We start from the raw sequence: 15,295 nt of genomic DNA, 5'->3' as shown, positions 1-15,295 counted from the left end.
TCAACCCCCTCAACTCCGGCATCAGCCTAGTAAACCTCCTCTGCACTCCCTCCAAGGCCAAAATATCCTTGCGTAAGTACGGCGCCCAAAACTGCACACAGTACTCTGGCTGCGGCCTCACCAATGCCCTATATAGCCGCAGCAAGACCTCCCTACTTTTATATTCAATCCCCCTCGCTATGAAGGCCAGCATCCCATTAGCCTTCCTGACCACCTGCTGCACCTGCAAGCTGGGTTTTTGCGACTCATGCACAAGGACCCCAAGGTCCCTCTGCACCGTCGCCTGCTGCAGTTTTTCTCCATGTAAGTAATAATCCTTCCTACCATTATTCCTACCAAAGTGGACCACCTCGCACTTGCCAACATTAAATTCCATTTGCCAGTTCCTGGCCCATTCGCCCAGCCTATCTAGATCCTTCTGTAGACTCTCCACACCCTCCGCGCAATTTGCCGTTCCACCAATCTTGGTGTCATCAGCAAATTTCGACACCATACACTCGGTTCCCTCCTCCAGATCATCTATATAAATGGTAAATAGCTGAGGCCCCAGCACCGACCCCTGGGGCACTCCACTCGTCACCAACCGCCAATCCGAATAGCACCCATTGACCCCCACTCTCTGCCTCCTATTTGACAACCAGTCCTCTATCCACGCTAACACCCTACCCCCAACTCCATGTCCCCTGACCTTCTGCAATAACCTCGTGTGAGGTACCTTGTCAAACGCTGCCTGAAAATCAAGAAACATGACATCCACCGGCTCTCCTCTATCCACCGCCCTAGACACATCCTCATAGAGCTCCAGTAAATTTTTCAGACAGGACTTCCCCTTAACGAAACCGTGCTGCGTCTGCTCTATCAAGCAATTCCCCTCAAGATGCCTCATTTCATGTCACATCCTTTCAAATAGATTCTAGCATCATGTGAGGCTAACATGCCTTTGGCTCCCTGTTTTCTCTCTCTTGTGGAGCAACATTTGCTATCTTCCAATCTGCAGGAACTGAGAATCAAATTACCTGCAAAATTTTGGAGTATGAAAGGCAACACAACCATTATCTCCATAAAGCTACTTCTTTTAACATTCTGCAATATAAAATATCAGGTGCTTGGGTCTTATCATCCTTCAGTCCCATTATTCTCTTTAACACAACCTTCTTACTGATACTAATTTCCTTCAATTGCTCATTCTAAATGGTTCCCTGGATCTCTGAGATACCTTATATTTTTCTCAGTGAAGGCAGACACAAAGTAATCATTTAGCTTCTCTGCCATTTCTCTATTCTCTGTTATAAATTTTCCTGATTCCATCTTAGCTAAGTGTTTTCTTTTTATGTACCTATGTTAGCTTTTACAGTCCATTGTTATGTTTTTTGCTAGATTGCATTTGCATTCTACGCTCTCCAGTTTCTTGATTCTCCTCTGCTGCATTCTAAAATCCTCCAAATCCTCAGGTTTACTACTATTTCAGACAACTTTATAGGCCTTTTCTTTTATTCTTACACAATCCTTAGCTTGACTTTTTTGAGGAATGTACCGTTGCTGTAAATTACATAATTTTTAAAAGACTATCCATTGCCTCATCCACCTCAGTCAATTTGCTCCTCATAGCTCCATAATTTCCTTTGTTCAAATTTAACACCTTGGCTTCACATTGAACTACCTCACTTTCAAACAACGTAAAATTCAATCATAATATTGAATTGGATTCAATTGAATTGCAGAGCAGCTTTGACAAGCTGAATGGCCTGCTTCCGTTCCTATGTTCCCAACATGGTCATTCAACCCTAAAGTTCTTTCACAACAAGATTACTAATTAGATAGTTTTTGTTACAAAATAATCAATCTGAAATAACCTCAACATCCTGCTCCAGAAAGCCATCCCCAATACTCCAGAAACTCACGACCATAGCATTAATATGGATTAGGTTTACTCAGTTGATACTGCAGATTGAAGTCAGCCATGATCACTGTACTACCTGTGCTATAAGCTTTTCTAATCTCCTGATTAAGATCATGCACCACACTATCATTATTGTTTGTTGGTAGACAAATATTTGCTGCTCGTTGTTGTTTCTTAGCTCCAAACAGATTCCACATTTTGTTCTTCAGATTGGGGATCCTGTCTTAGAAATGAACTGATCACATCTCTTATTGTCAATGTAACATTACCTTTTTTACTGTTCTTCCCAAATGTTGAATATCCTTGATTATTTAGTTCCCAATCTTGATCACCTTGCAGCCATGTTTTCATAATGGCAATTAGATCATGCAATTTACCTCTTTTGTGCCTTTAATTCATCTACCATGTTGCATGCATTCAGGTAGAATGATCTTAACTTTGTCTTTTTGACATTATTCCACATTCTAAGCTTATCTGATGCTTGCCTGCATTTCACCAGCCCCCGAATTGGTCTTAGCACTTTGCTACCTCCTCTTACCAGCTTTACATCCTTCCAATTTGAGCTATCCCTTCAATTCCCTTCTTGCTTACAAGCTAGTTTAAACCCTTCCCAACAGCACTAGCCAATTTCTCTGACAGAATTATTAATTTTCACAAATTATTTCATATGGGTGTCACCAGCTAGGCCAGCATTTATTGTCCATCCCTAACTGCCCTTGAAAGGAGTGGCTTGCTAGGCCATTTAAAAGTCAATCACATTGCTGTGGATCTGGAGTCATATGCAGGCAAGACCAGGTAAGGACAGCAGATTGCCTTTCCTAAAGGACACTAGGGAATCAGGTGAGTTTTTAAATTACAATCAACAATCATTTCATGATCAGTAGACTTTTAATTACAGATTTACAAAAGAAATCAGTCCCTATCCTGTTAAGGTGTAACCCATCCATCTTGTGCAGGTCCCACCTGCCCTAGTACAGGTCTCAATGTCTCAGAAATCTGATGCCCTCCCTCCAACATCAATTCTCCAGCCACATGTTCAATTGATCAATCCTCCACTTCTTATGCTCACTAGTACTTCTTAGTACTCACTGGAAGTGAGTCTGAGATTACTGCAATTTAGTTTGGTCAAAACTTAATCAAAAGATAATGAGAACTTCTTCCTACCTGAGCTGCTGTTTCAGTTCATTGAACCGTGGCCTTCTGCTCGGATCATATGCCCAGCATTTTGTCATAAGGCTGTAGAGCGTTGGAGGACAGTTTGGAGGCATTGGTAACCGCTCACCATTTTCAATTCTACCAATTACATCGTTATTTTTTACTCCTTGAAATGGTTTCACTCCGTACATTAGAATTTCCCACATACAAACACCTAAAACATAGAAATAAAAAGTTAAAACATTTTAATTTAATATTAAATTGTTGTAGCTTAAAAGTGAACTCTCCTTTCAGCAGTTTGCCTAGCAAATTGAACCAACTGGTTTCGCTAGAGAAAACATCAAGTTTTGTACACATGTTTAATACTGGAAATAAAACCAGATTGCCTCACAATCCTCCAAATCCCCCTGATCTGATGCATTAGGCTTCCTCAAATGTTGTCCACTGCATTGGTTAGAATAGTCTCTACCCAATGTTATTGTGCTATAATCTCAATGTCAAGCCAAGTATTTCCATTTACAATTTCGGCTCAATTTATCAAAACAAACTGCTACAAGCAATCTTCAGAAAAATTAACATGAATTCCTTCATGTGCTTATGTAGCTTCCTCTCAAATCTGTCCCAGCTATTCCATCTACTCCTCGAGTTGGTTCATTCCATATTCTGACCATTCTTTGAATAGTTTCTCCTGAATTCTCTTCTGGATCTTTTCATTACCTTAAAAACTTCTATCAGGTCACCTATCAGCCTTCCCTTCTTGAGAGAAATGAACTCCAACTGCATCCAGTACTTAAAGGACTAAATCATAGAATTCTACAGCACACGAAGCCACCATTTGGCCCATTGAGCCTGCAACTGACCACAATCCTACCCAGGCCCCTACCTCCATAACCCCAGGCATTTATCCTAGCTAGTCTCCCTGATACTAATGGGCAATTTAGCATGGCCAAACCACCTAACCCACACATCTTCTGGATTGTGGGAGGAAACCAGAGCACCCGGAGGAAATCCATGCCGACACGGGGACAACGTGCAAACTCCACACAGACAGTGACCCAAGCCAAGAATTGAACCTGGGTCTCTGGCTCTGTGAGGCAGCTGTTGCTAACCATTATGCCACCATGCCGCCCTAAATAAAATTATTAATGGCTTCAGTGATGACTAAGAACATGCCATTTAATAGAGTTGTCACAAATGAAAGGGGATAAACTTGATATCTCAAAAATTGGTGCCATATTATGCAACACAATACATTCTGCACTCTCTCCTTTCCTTCTCTATGTATGGTATGCTTTGCTGTATAGCATACAAAAAACAATAGTTTTCACTGTATACCGATACATGTGACAATAATAAAGCAAATCAAATCAAGGTGCTGGATCTCCTCCCCTGCATCCCTGCCTAAACAGTATTGCTAGGAGTCTGCCAAAGGGAAATGGCAGATCAACAGTTACTTAAAAGCCTGCCCTTTTGAGTCAGGACGCCCAGCCAATCTGAGGTGACCACACTCCAGAGAACTTTTGAGCATAAGGCACTGGACCTTTTCCGATATGTATAGAGGGTCTCAGCAGGTGAACCCCAGTATTTGTGTTGCTTTCTAAGAAGACTTTAGACCTTATGTCACTATTTCTTAGCAATTTCTGTACTTGCACCTATTGCAAGTACTCCTCTATCTTGATCAGGCTCTTATCATGCAAACAGTATGAAGCCTTTCTTCTTGCCAAAATGTACCATGTCTCCCATATTGAAATTCCTTCCATAGACATTTCCTAACTCCATTTCTCTCTCCTCCTTTGATGTTACCTGGCTGGCACGGTAGCACAGTGGATAGCACTGTTGCTTCACAGCGCCAGGGATCCGGGTTCAGTTCCCGGCTTGGGTCACTGGCTGCGTGGAATTTGCACGTTCTCCCCATGGCTGTGTGGATTTCCTCTGGGTGTTCCGGTTTCCTCCCACATTCTGAAAGACGTGATAGTTTGGTGCAATGATCCAAACAGGTGCCAGAATGTGATGACTAGGGGTATTTCACAGTAACTTCATTGCAGTGTTAATGTAAGCCTTACTTGTGACTAATAATAAATTATATTGATCCTGAATTACATTTGCCAATTACATACTCATTCTAAAAATTTACCGTGCAGTAAATTTTCTGCTGTCCGCAAATTTTGAAATTGTACTGTGATTCCTGAGTACAATTCATTAATGTAAATCATGAACAACTATGGTGCCAGCAGAGATCTCTGTGCAACACCACTTCCCAACCTTTAGCCTGTAAATAACTTTAACAGCAGCTCTCATTTTTCTGACATGTAGCCTGCTGGCTGTCCATCCTGCTACCTATCAATTACACATGCTCTGACTGTAGTCATTAGTCTAGAATGCAGTATTTATTGCAGGCTTTTTGAAATACAAATTTATTTATTTTTTGTCATGCAGGAGTTTGTATTTTAAAGCAGCATTTTATAGTCACATGCATTAGGGTAGATGAAGAGAATTCGATCCGAGACATCAAATTGATTTATTGACGTGGCCTAACATTTTCTGAAAGAATGTAACCAGCAAGTTACATCAAAGGAGGAGAGAGAATTGGAGATGGGAAATGTCAATGGAAGGAATTTCAAAGCATTTATCACAGCCACCAAAGTTTGCATAGTAGGGGTGAGTCTCAAAAACGTCAAAATTCATTAAGTGTGGAATGGCGATATGGGTCACAGGAGATGAGAGCAAGGGTGTGACCAAAAAGAATATAAACACAATGACGTGATTTAAAAATTGGAAGCACAGAAGGAAACCAGTAAGCAACGTAGCCCAACGTGCACATGGGGGTGATAGATGAGGAGTAATTGGTGCAGTACAAGTATGCGCAGCAGTTTTGGATGATCCTGACTGAACATGAGTCATTTATAAGCAGGGCACTGGAACTGTCAAGACTGGAGGGACAAATGAGGGTTTCAGCAAAGGGCTAGGGCAGGGGCAGAGACAGGCAAGGTTAATGGAGATATACGCAAGAGTTCTTTATTATGAACAATATATTAAATCAGAATCCTAATTTGGGACTGAAATAGATGAAGTGATTGTGAATAATCTGGTTTGACCAAAGTAATGGTAAGGGAGGGCGATGCATCAGTGGCAACCTCGGGAAAAGAATGACAACACGAGTCAAAGGTGAACACTTCTGTCTTTCCTTCACGTTATGTGGAGGAAGTTGTAGCTCAACCAACACTGAATATTAGTCTGGTAATCTGACAACAAAGTTACAGCAAACAGATGGAGACAGGCTGTGGAGAGGTAGAGCTGGGTGTTATTAAATGTTATGGTGCAGGGCAGAAAGAGAAGCCACTGCTGGAGATGATCTGACGTTAATAAAATTGATAAGTGTGGAAGCAAGTGAAAGGAAACCTACCTAGATGAACAACAGAAGAAAAACAGTCAAACAGAATGATGTGGCTAGCCAGGTCAAAAACTACAGGAATGTCAATAAGGAATCATGCATTCTGGTCACAGTCACAGAGGACGGCAGGAATGGAATCCCGAATGCAATAACGGCAGGAAAGATGGGTATGAATTTGGAGGCGAAGTTGAAAGTTGAAGTTGTCCAAGAGCTTTGGGACTTGTAATAACTTTGTATGTATTCATTTAATTTATATAGTTATTGGGTGGTCTAGTCAATGAGTATTTGAAATGAATATTGCTGAAAAGAGAGACATGGCAAGCTTTCTGTCTTGCACTCATCAGGACACTTTGCAAGAATATCAGTTTCAAAGGAAAACAAGAACTCATGCTGTGAGAGAGGAGAATGCTGATAAAGCTTTGACATCTCTTTTTTCAGCAATATTTATGTTCTGTACTACCAAACGAATATTTGTTTTCAAAATGATTGAGGGATTTAATCAGATAAGTACAGAAAAACTATTTTCTCTTGAGGGAGGATCCAGAATAAGAGATCTTAATCCTAAAATTAGAGACTAATCATCTATGACTGCAATCAGGAAACACTTTTTTTTAAGACACAAAAGGATAGTGGAATCCGGAACTCAATCTATAAGGGTATAAATGCAGGATCAATTAAAATTTTCAAACCAGATATTGATAGACTTTTGTTAGGTAAGGGTATTGGGAGATATGGTTATCCACAATCCAAAGACGTGCAGGTTTGATGCACCTGCCACGCTAAATTGTCCATCAGCGCAACCCAAACAGGCGTCAGAGTGTGGCAACTAGGGGATTTTCACAGTAACTTCCTGATAATGTGAATGTAGCCTACTTGTGACTATTCAGCTAACTTTATTTTACTTTTAAAAGGGGGTTAAATGATCAGCCTTGATTGAATGGAGCAACATTAAGGACAAAGGGAGCGTATCCTAAGCAGGGAAGGAGGAGGTTGGTGATGTTGGTCATTTTGAAAAGGAGGGGTATATTGCTTGAGAATATTGAATGAATTACTACGTTAGCCAGCACGGAAGCCCGAAAGGGAGGTTTGCACAGTCAGTAATTTAGTGTGGCTGGGATCAAGAAAGCAGGTAATAAATCTAATGGATGATAAGCACCGACAGGGAAGATCAGATACGACACATGAATTTAGGATTTGGGCTGGGGGAGTTTTGGGATGGTGGACAAGGAATTTTAATTCAGGATATAATTACTTCAGTTTAAAGAGAAGTGGAGTGGAAAAACTTAGACACAATTGCACAACTTGCATGACTCTTAGTGATAACGATGTCCATGTTCTTCTTGCACTCCTTATTAGACATGAGGGTGTCAAAGATGGGGAGAGGGGTTTAAAGGGGACAACTATATTTCATTTGAAAAGCAGCACTATGTATATGAATGGAGTTGAAATAAACTTACCAAACATCCATACATCACTAGCTGAGGTAAACCGGCGGAAGTTAATTGATTCAGGTGCCATCCATTTGATGGGTAGCTTCCCTTTCGAGGCTGCCAAAAGAATGACACAGATTCACAAAAAGCACCATCTATCCCTTTATTTCCACCTTTAATCCTGTTCATCAATTGTACAAATTTGAAGTAAGCCCTCACAAAGCAAAGTAGTGCAATCCTTATGCATTATAAAAGGCCTGGGTTTGTGCTTGGGAATGCAATTGGGAGGAAATATGTAGAACATAGAACATTACAGCACAGTACAGGCCCTTCAGCCCTTGCTGTTGCGCCGACCTGTGAAACCAATCTAAAGCCCATTTAACCTGCAGTATTCCAATATCATCCGTATGTTTATCCAATGACCATTTAAATGTCCGTAATGTTGCAGACAGGGCATTCCACGCTCTTACTACTCTCTGAGTAAAGAACCAACCTCTGACATCTGTCCTATTTCTATCACCCCTCAATTTAAAGCTATGTCTCCTCATGCTAGCCATCTCCATCTGAGGAAAAAGGTTCACACTGTCCACTCTATCTAATCCACTGGTCATCTTCTATGCCTCTATTAAGTCACCTCTTAACCTTCTTCTCTCTAACGAAAACAACCTCAAGTCCCTCATCCTTTCCTCATAAGACCTTCCCACCACACCAGGCAACATCCTGGTAAATCTCCTCTGCACCCTTTCCAATCCTTCCTATAATGCAGTGACCAGAACTATACACAATACTCCAAGTGCAGCTGCACCAGAATTTTGTACAGCTGCAACATGACCTCATGGCTCCTAAACTCAATCCCTCTACCAATAAAAGCTAACATACCGTATGCCTTCTTAACAACCCTATCAACTTGGGTGCCAACTTTCAGGGATCTATGCACATGGACACTGAAATCTCTCTGCTCAACCACACTACCAAGTAACTTACCATTAGCCCAGTACTCTGTATTCCTGTTACTCCTTCCAAAGTGAATCACCTTACACTTTTCCACTTCAAACTCCATTTGCCACCTCTCAGCCAAGCTTTGCAGCTTATCTATGTCTCTCTGTAACCTGCAACATCCTTCTGCACTGTCCACAACTCTACCAACTTTACTGTCATCTGTAAATTTGCTCACCCATCCTTCTACGCCCTTGTCCAGGTCATTTATAAAAATGACAAACAGCAGAGGCCCCAAAAGAGATCCTTGTGGTACACCACTAGTAACTGAACTTCAGGATGAACATTTATCATCAACCACCACCCTCTGTCTTCTTGCAGCGAGCCAATTACTGATCCAAACCACTAGATCACCCTCAATCCCATGCCTCCGTATCTTCTGCAATAACTTACCGTGGGGAATATTATCAAATGCTTTACTGAAATCCACGTACACCACATCAACTGCTTTACTCTCATCCACTTCTTTGGTCGCTTTCTCAAAGAACTCAATGAGGTTTGTGAGGCACAACCTACTCTTCACAAAACTGTACTGGCTATCCCTAATCAAGTTATTCCTTTCTAGATGGTTATAAATCCGATCTGTTATAATCCTTTCCAAAACTTTGCCCACAACAGAAGTAATGCTCACTGGTCTATTATTACCAGGGTTATCTCTACTTCCCTTCTTGAACAAGTGGACAACATTTGCTATCCTCCAGTCTTCTGCCAAAGACTTCTCATGTCCCCTCCTGGCTCTTCTTAGCTCTCTCTTTAGGTCCTTCCTGACTAACTTGTAACTCTCAAGTGCCCTAACCGAGCCTTTACATCTCACCTTGACATAAGTCTCCTTCCTTTTCACAAGTGATTCAACTTCTTTAGTAAACCACGATTCCCTCGCTCGACCACTTCCTCCCTGCCTGATAGGTACATGCTCATCAAGGACACGCAGTAGCTGTTCCTTGAACAAGCTCCGCATTTCAATTGTGCCCATCCCCTGCAGTTTCCTTCCACATCCCATACATCCCAAATCTCGCCTAATTTATAGAATAGAATCCTTACAGTGCAGAAGGAGACCATTTGGCCCATCAAGTTTGCACCAACACAATCCCACCCAGGCCCTATTCCCATAACCCTACATATTTACTCTGCTAATCCCCTGACACTAGGATCAATTTAGCATGGCCAATCAACCTAACCCGCACATCTTGGGACTGTGGGAGGAAACCGGAGCACCTGGAGGAAACCCACGCAGACACAGGGAGAATGTGCAAACTCCACACAGACAGTGACCCAAGGCTGGAATTGAACCCGGATCCCTGAAGCTGTGAGGCAGCAGTGCTAACCACTGTGCCACCATGCTGCCCCTGTATTTTTTTCCCTACGTTTAACTGTTGATATGTTAGTTTACTGCACTCTAATCAAAAAGCTCACTGTGACACACGAAAAATAGTCAATGGTAGCTAGAGATGACAGGTTTAAATGTCGATTTTTGTGTATTTCGATAATTGCATCACAATTTCCTTTCCCCCAACTGTAACTCTTGCCCTGCGGTATATATCTATCCCTTTCCATCACTAATGTAAATGTAACCAAATTGTGGTCACAATGTGTCTCCTATTAGCTGGTTATCATAGAACTCCTACAGTCCAGGAGGAAGCCACTTGGCCCATTAATTCTGCAACATTAGCAATCCCATCCAGGCCCTGTCCCCATAACCTCATGTATTTGCCCTGCTAATCCCACTGACATTAAGAGTCAATTTAGCATGGCCAATCTACCTAACCTGCGCATCTTTGAACTGTGGGAGGAAACCGGAGCACCTGAAGGAAACCCAAAGGGAGAAAGTGCAAACTCCACCTAGACAGTCACCCGAGGCTGGAAGTGAACCTGGGTCTCAGGTGCTGTGAGGCAGCAGTGCTAACCACTGTGCCATCACGCCACCCAAAGATGTTGGTTCTGCCAAAGTGAAGTTAGTGCCAAATTTCTGCTCAAACACAGTGGCACAAGTCAGAATGTAAACTCTCCCTTGAATCAGCACAATTGAGAAGCATTAGTCAATGTAATTCATCATTGTTGGAAAAGTAGCAACAGTAGCAGTAGCAATTGGTTGAGCAATCTAGAGGTCCAGACAAATGATTTGGATGAATGTTCGAATCCTGTGAGAAACACAGCTCACAGTTAAACAATTTAGTCAAGTCAAGTTCTGAAGGAGCAAGATTTTATTTGACGTTCTTGCAAGACCGGGTGTCTAGCGAAATAGGCACACCTCACATAGATTTGCAGCACATTTTATACCTTTTTTACAAGCATTGTGATGGCTTTGCAATGTGATGTTCTCCCCTAATTGGTGGTCCCTGTCCCATCTATGTGTTGACATTCCCCTATTGGCTCGAGGTGCCCTAAGTTCCCATCACCTCTACTCCCCATCTAACAATGTCTCCTGTTATCACAAGAGTGCATTAGCAAACTCATCCATCTTAGCCAATACTGTTACATGTCCAGTTCAGATTGGCAGTAATCAATCCTTTGCCAACTTAATCACTGCTGTCCCGACTATCTCAGTGACCCCTTCCCCCTTTTATGCTTAGTTGTATAAACAACACATCTTGCAGACCATTTGCTTTTTATAACGTGGGCCTCTTACATTCCTGCAGGATGTGGTGTATGCTTCACTGCACATCACATCTCTGATGTTATCTCTACATTACCTGGGGGTGCAAGTGCATAAGTCCCTGAAGGTGTCGGTACAGGTGCAGAATGTGATGAGGAAAGCGTATGGTATGTTAGCCTTCATAGGAAGAGGTATAGAATATAAGAGTAGGAGTTTGATGTTGCAGTTGTATAGAATGTTGGTTAGGCCTCACTTGGAGTACTGCGTCCAGTTCTGGTCGCCGTACTACCGGAAGGATGTAGAGATCCTGGAGAGAGTGCAGAGGAGATTTACCAGGATGTTGCCTGGTATGGAAGGGCTGTCTTACGAGGAAAGATTGGATGAACTTGGGCTGTTTTCCCTTGAGAGACGTCGGCTGAGGGGGGATCTAATAGAGGTTTATAAGATTATGAAGGGAATAGATAGAGTAAACGGTGGTAAGCTTTTTCCGCTACAAGAAATGGATAGAACGAGGGGTCACGGGCTTAGGGTGAGGGGGGCTAGGTATAAGACAAATATTAGAGGGCAGTTTTTCACGCAAAGGGTAGTGGGGGTGTGGAATGCACTGCCGAGTAAGGTGGTGGAAGCAGGCACGCTAGGGTTGTTTAAGAGTCACTTAGACAGCCATATGAGCGGGCTACATATAGGGGGATATAGTAGGCCTTACTGAACATTGTAGGCTTGGGAATACGTTTTGCCTCAGGAATGTTAGTCTTTGCCTGTTTAATAATGAATTTTTTTGTCTCCACAGGCATTTAAGTCCAGCAAGGGGCATGCAGGCGGCAGGTTGTAGTGGGCTGCTCTTGGATGTTGCTTCGGGAGTTGCCTATTGCTTCATGTCGTTAGTGTGCTTAAACTGGACCATCTCGAGGGCAACATGACAGCTCAGAGACTATCTCTGTTGCTGTGCGGACACATGGATTTGGGCCTGTGTCTGTGGGAGTTTGCACGTTCTCCCCGTGGTTGCGTGGGTTTCCTCCGGGTGCTCCGGTTTCCTCCCACATCCCCCAAAGATGTGCTTTTAGGCTGATTGATTGGGTACTAAAATTGTCCCTAAATTGGACCTCCCTGATCCTCGCACGTTAGGCGTAGACTAAAATCATGAATAGGTCACTGAGATAGTAGGACGGCGGCGCGGGCTCGTTGGGCCGAAGGGCCTGTTTCCCGTGCTGTGTTGTTCTTTGTTCTTTGTATTACAGGCAGTCTTTTTATTATCCCTAATTATTGCTGTGTTAGCAGCATCGAACCTTATGTCCTATGTTTGTGACTAAACTCACAGTTGTTTCCATAAAGTGGGTTATCAATGTGCCTAACTATATCCAATCTATTTAACTTTAAGCTATTTCTCTATGCTCTACAAATATATGTGCTAACAACATCTTTACCTATTGCTCACAAATCCCACCCAAGTAATTAAGAAATTTAAGTTCAGCTAAATAAATATGGAATAAAAAGTTATCAGTTAAAGTGACCATGAAACTGCTGATGGTTGTGACAACTCATCTGGTTCACTAATCTCCCTTAGGAAAGGGAATCTTCCAACCTTACCTGGACTGGCCTGGCCAATCTGTGACTTTGGACTCATTGCTACGTGGTTGATTTTTAAATGCCCTCCAGAAATAGCATAGTAAGCCACCCTTCTGTAATCAAGATAGCTTACCATGATCTTCCAAAGGGCAATTAGGAATGGGCAATAAATGTGGTCTTACCAGAGAAGCCCAAATTCCATTAATGGATTTTTAAAAAATGGCCAATAAGGTTTCAAGGTAATTGAAAATATATTCAAGTAATTCGAGGGCTTGATGCAGTTGAAGAAACAGGATCATCAATTACATAAATTGGCTGCTGATCATAGGTTTCATGTAGCACAGATAGATCAATTTTCTGAATTTGAACTCACTTAAACTAAATTTAAAGTTATTATAGCTAAGTATGAGAAACAGACCTATGAGAGATTTGATTGATAGGTCAGTGGAGCAGGTTTTTAATGATGGATTAATGTCTGTGTGTGTAATTCTGGGCGTAATGTGACAAACTGCCCTAAATAGGTACAATGGGCATAACGGTCAAGCCAATCTGGGATGTGGTTAATTTTGTGGGTGGAGATGACTTGAACAGACTTTTGAACCAGTGCACAAGACTGCAATGGCTACAGGCATAACTCGTTTACACCTTAAACTCTGTAATCCTTTCGATTACTTCAGTTGTGTTTATATTTGGACGACATACATGAAGATTCCAGGCCATTGTACTTAATCAGAGAACCAGGAAAATGCAGATCTTCCTTTTTCATATCATAAAGATGGCACAGTGGTTAGCACTGCTGCCTCACAGCACCACGGACCTGGGCTCGATTCCCGGTTTGGGTCACTGTGTGTCTGGAGACTGCACATTTTCCCTGTGTCTGCATGGGTTTCTTCCAGGTGCTCCAGTTTCCTCCTACAGTCTGAAAGATATGCTGGTTAGGTTCATTGACCATGCTAAATTGTCCCTTAGTGTACCCGCCCAGGCGCTGGAGTGTGACAACTCAGGATTTTCATTGTCACTTTATTGCAGTGTTAATGCAAGGCTACTTGTGATACTAAAATAAAAACAAAAAGATATGCAATGATGCTGACTTAGATTAACTGATAGTAATGTAACTCAGGTATATGTTAACCTAAAACAGAATAAAACCCAATGTTAAATTGATGAGATTTTTGATATTCTGTCAAATATTTCATTTTCAGATTCTTTATGCTTCCATTCTGCAATAATTGCTTACAAAGACCCACACAACAAGAACTGCAAATTACAACGATGTGAAGAGCCAATAGTACTCGACTCATGTTCAGATGCTTGTATTGCTGGGGAATGCACCCTTTATGAAGTAAATGTCAAAGGATTTCAAATAAATAGTGAAGGATTTCTTTGGACCAGTATTAAATCTGATAGGTTTACAAATTGCTATGTTAAAAATCTAATGGTTCTCATATTTCGAATAACTTACTGTTGGCATGTTATCAGAATGTTATTTCCACAGAAGCAAAATATTGCAGATGCTGGTGCCCCGAAATAAAACAAAAGCAAGTACCGAGAAACTCAGCAGGACTATCGGCCTCTGTGATCAGAAAAACAAAGTGAACATTTCAAGTCCAATATGACTCTTCTTTGGAACAGTCCCGACTCAAAATGCTAAACTCTGTTCCTCTCTCAACAGATGCTGTCAGACCTGCTGAGATTTCCAGCACTTCCTCTTGTTATTCACAGAGACAGCCTCATCCGAACCTTTATGCTTTTGGTTTTACTCTGATCCCTACCTTTGTAATAAGTGCTGTCTTCCATGTATCTTGATAAACCAAAGTCTCCTAACTTTACACAATCCAATGAGGATACCAATACATTTCTGGCAGCAATATCCCTGCAAGGAGAAAAAAAATGCTTTAATTGTTCCTCTGAAGTGATGGGGCTTATTTGGTCAGATTAATCCTTTTCAGTTCTCTCAGATACAATGATGATTCATATTAGCATTTTCACTGGACAACAAGCTTTTTCTCTATGGTAAATTGCATTTCAAAGGCTTATCAATTTAATAGTGGTATTAACACAGGAGTCATGATCCATCAAACTAAAGGGCCACAATTTACAAAACACAAGTTGCTACAAATAATACAACTCAATTCTCACCTAAATCAACAGCTTTTCCCACTGTCCATCAGCTCATCAGCCACTCACCAAACTCACTGCCCAGGGGCTGATTCTATCTTCAATTTTTTAGATATCAAGTTTATCCTCTTTTGTTTGTGACAACT

The 15,295-nt window shown here is 41.7% G+C and overlaps 1 protein-coding gene across 11 annotated transcripts in view; it reads right to left on the bottom strand.

Annotated features, from left to right (window-relative positions):
* LOC145346825 (focal adhesion kinase 1) overlaps nt 1-15,295 on the bottom strand; it is a 572,567-nt gene that overhangs the window by 123,152 nt on the left and 434,120 nt on the right. For all 11 annotated transcript variants that reach the window (XM_080194620.1, XM_080194613.1, XM_080194612.1 and 8 more), the window contains 3 exons: nt 14,804-14,904; nt 7,904-7,993; nt 3,065-3,269 (listed from right to left, as the gene is read on the bottom strand). In XM_080194620.1, coding sequence (XP_080050746.1) covers nt 3,065-3,269; nt 7,904-7,993; nt 14,804-14,904 — 396 coding nt within the window. The remainder of the gene's footprint in view (nt 1-3,064; nt 3,270-7,903; nt 7,994-14,803; nt 14,905-15,295) is intronic.

The sequence above is a fragment of the Carcharhinus amblyrhynchos genome, chromosome 8 (genome assembly GCF_965287045.1).
Source record: "Carcharhinus amblyrhynchos chromosome 8, sCarAmb.v2.hapA, whole genome shotgun sequence".
NCBI classification, from domain to species: Eukaryota; Metazoa; Chordata; class Chondrichthyes; order Carcharhiniformes; family Carcharhinidae; genus Carcharhinus; species Carcharhinus amblyrhynchos.
Note: the sequence above shows the minus strand (reverse complement) of the source record. Positions and strands in the feature narration are given on the sequence as shown.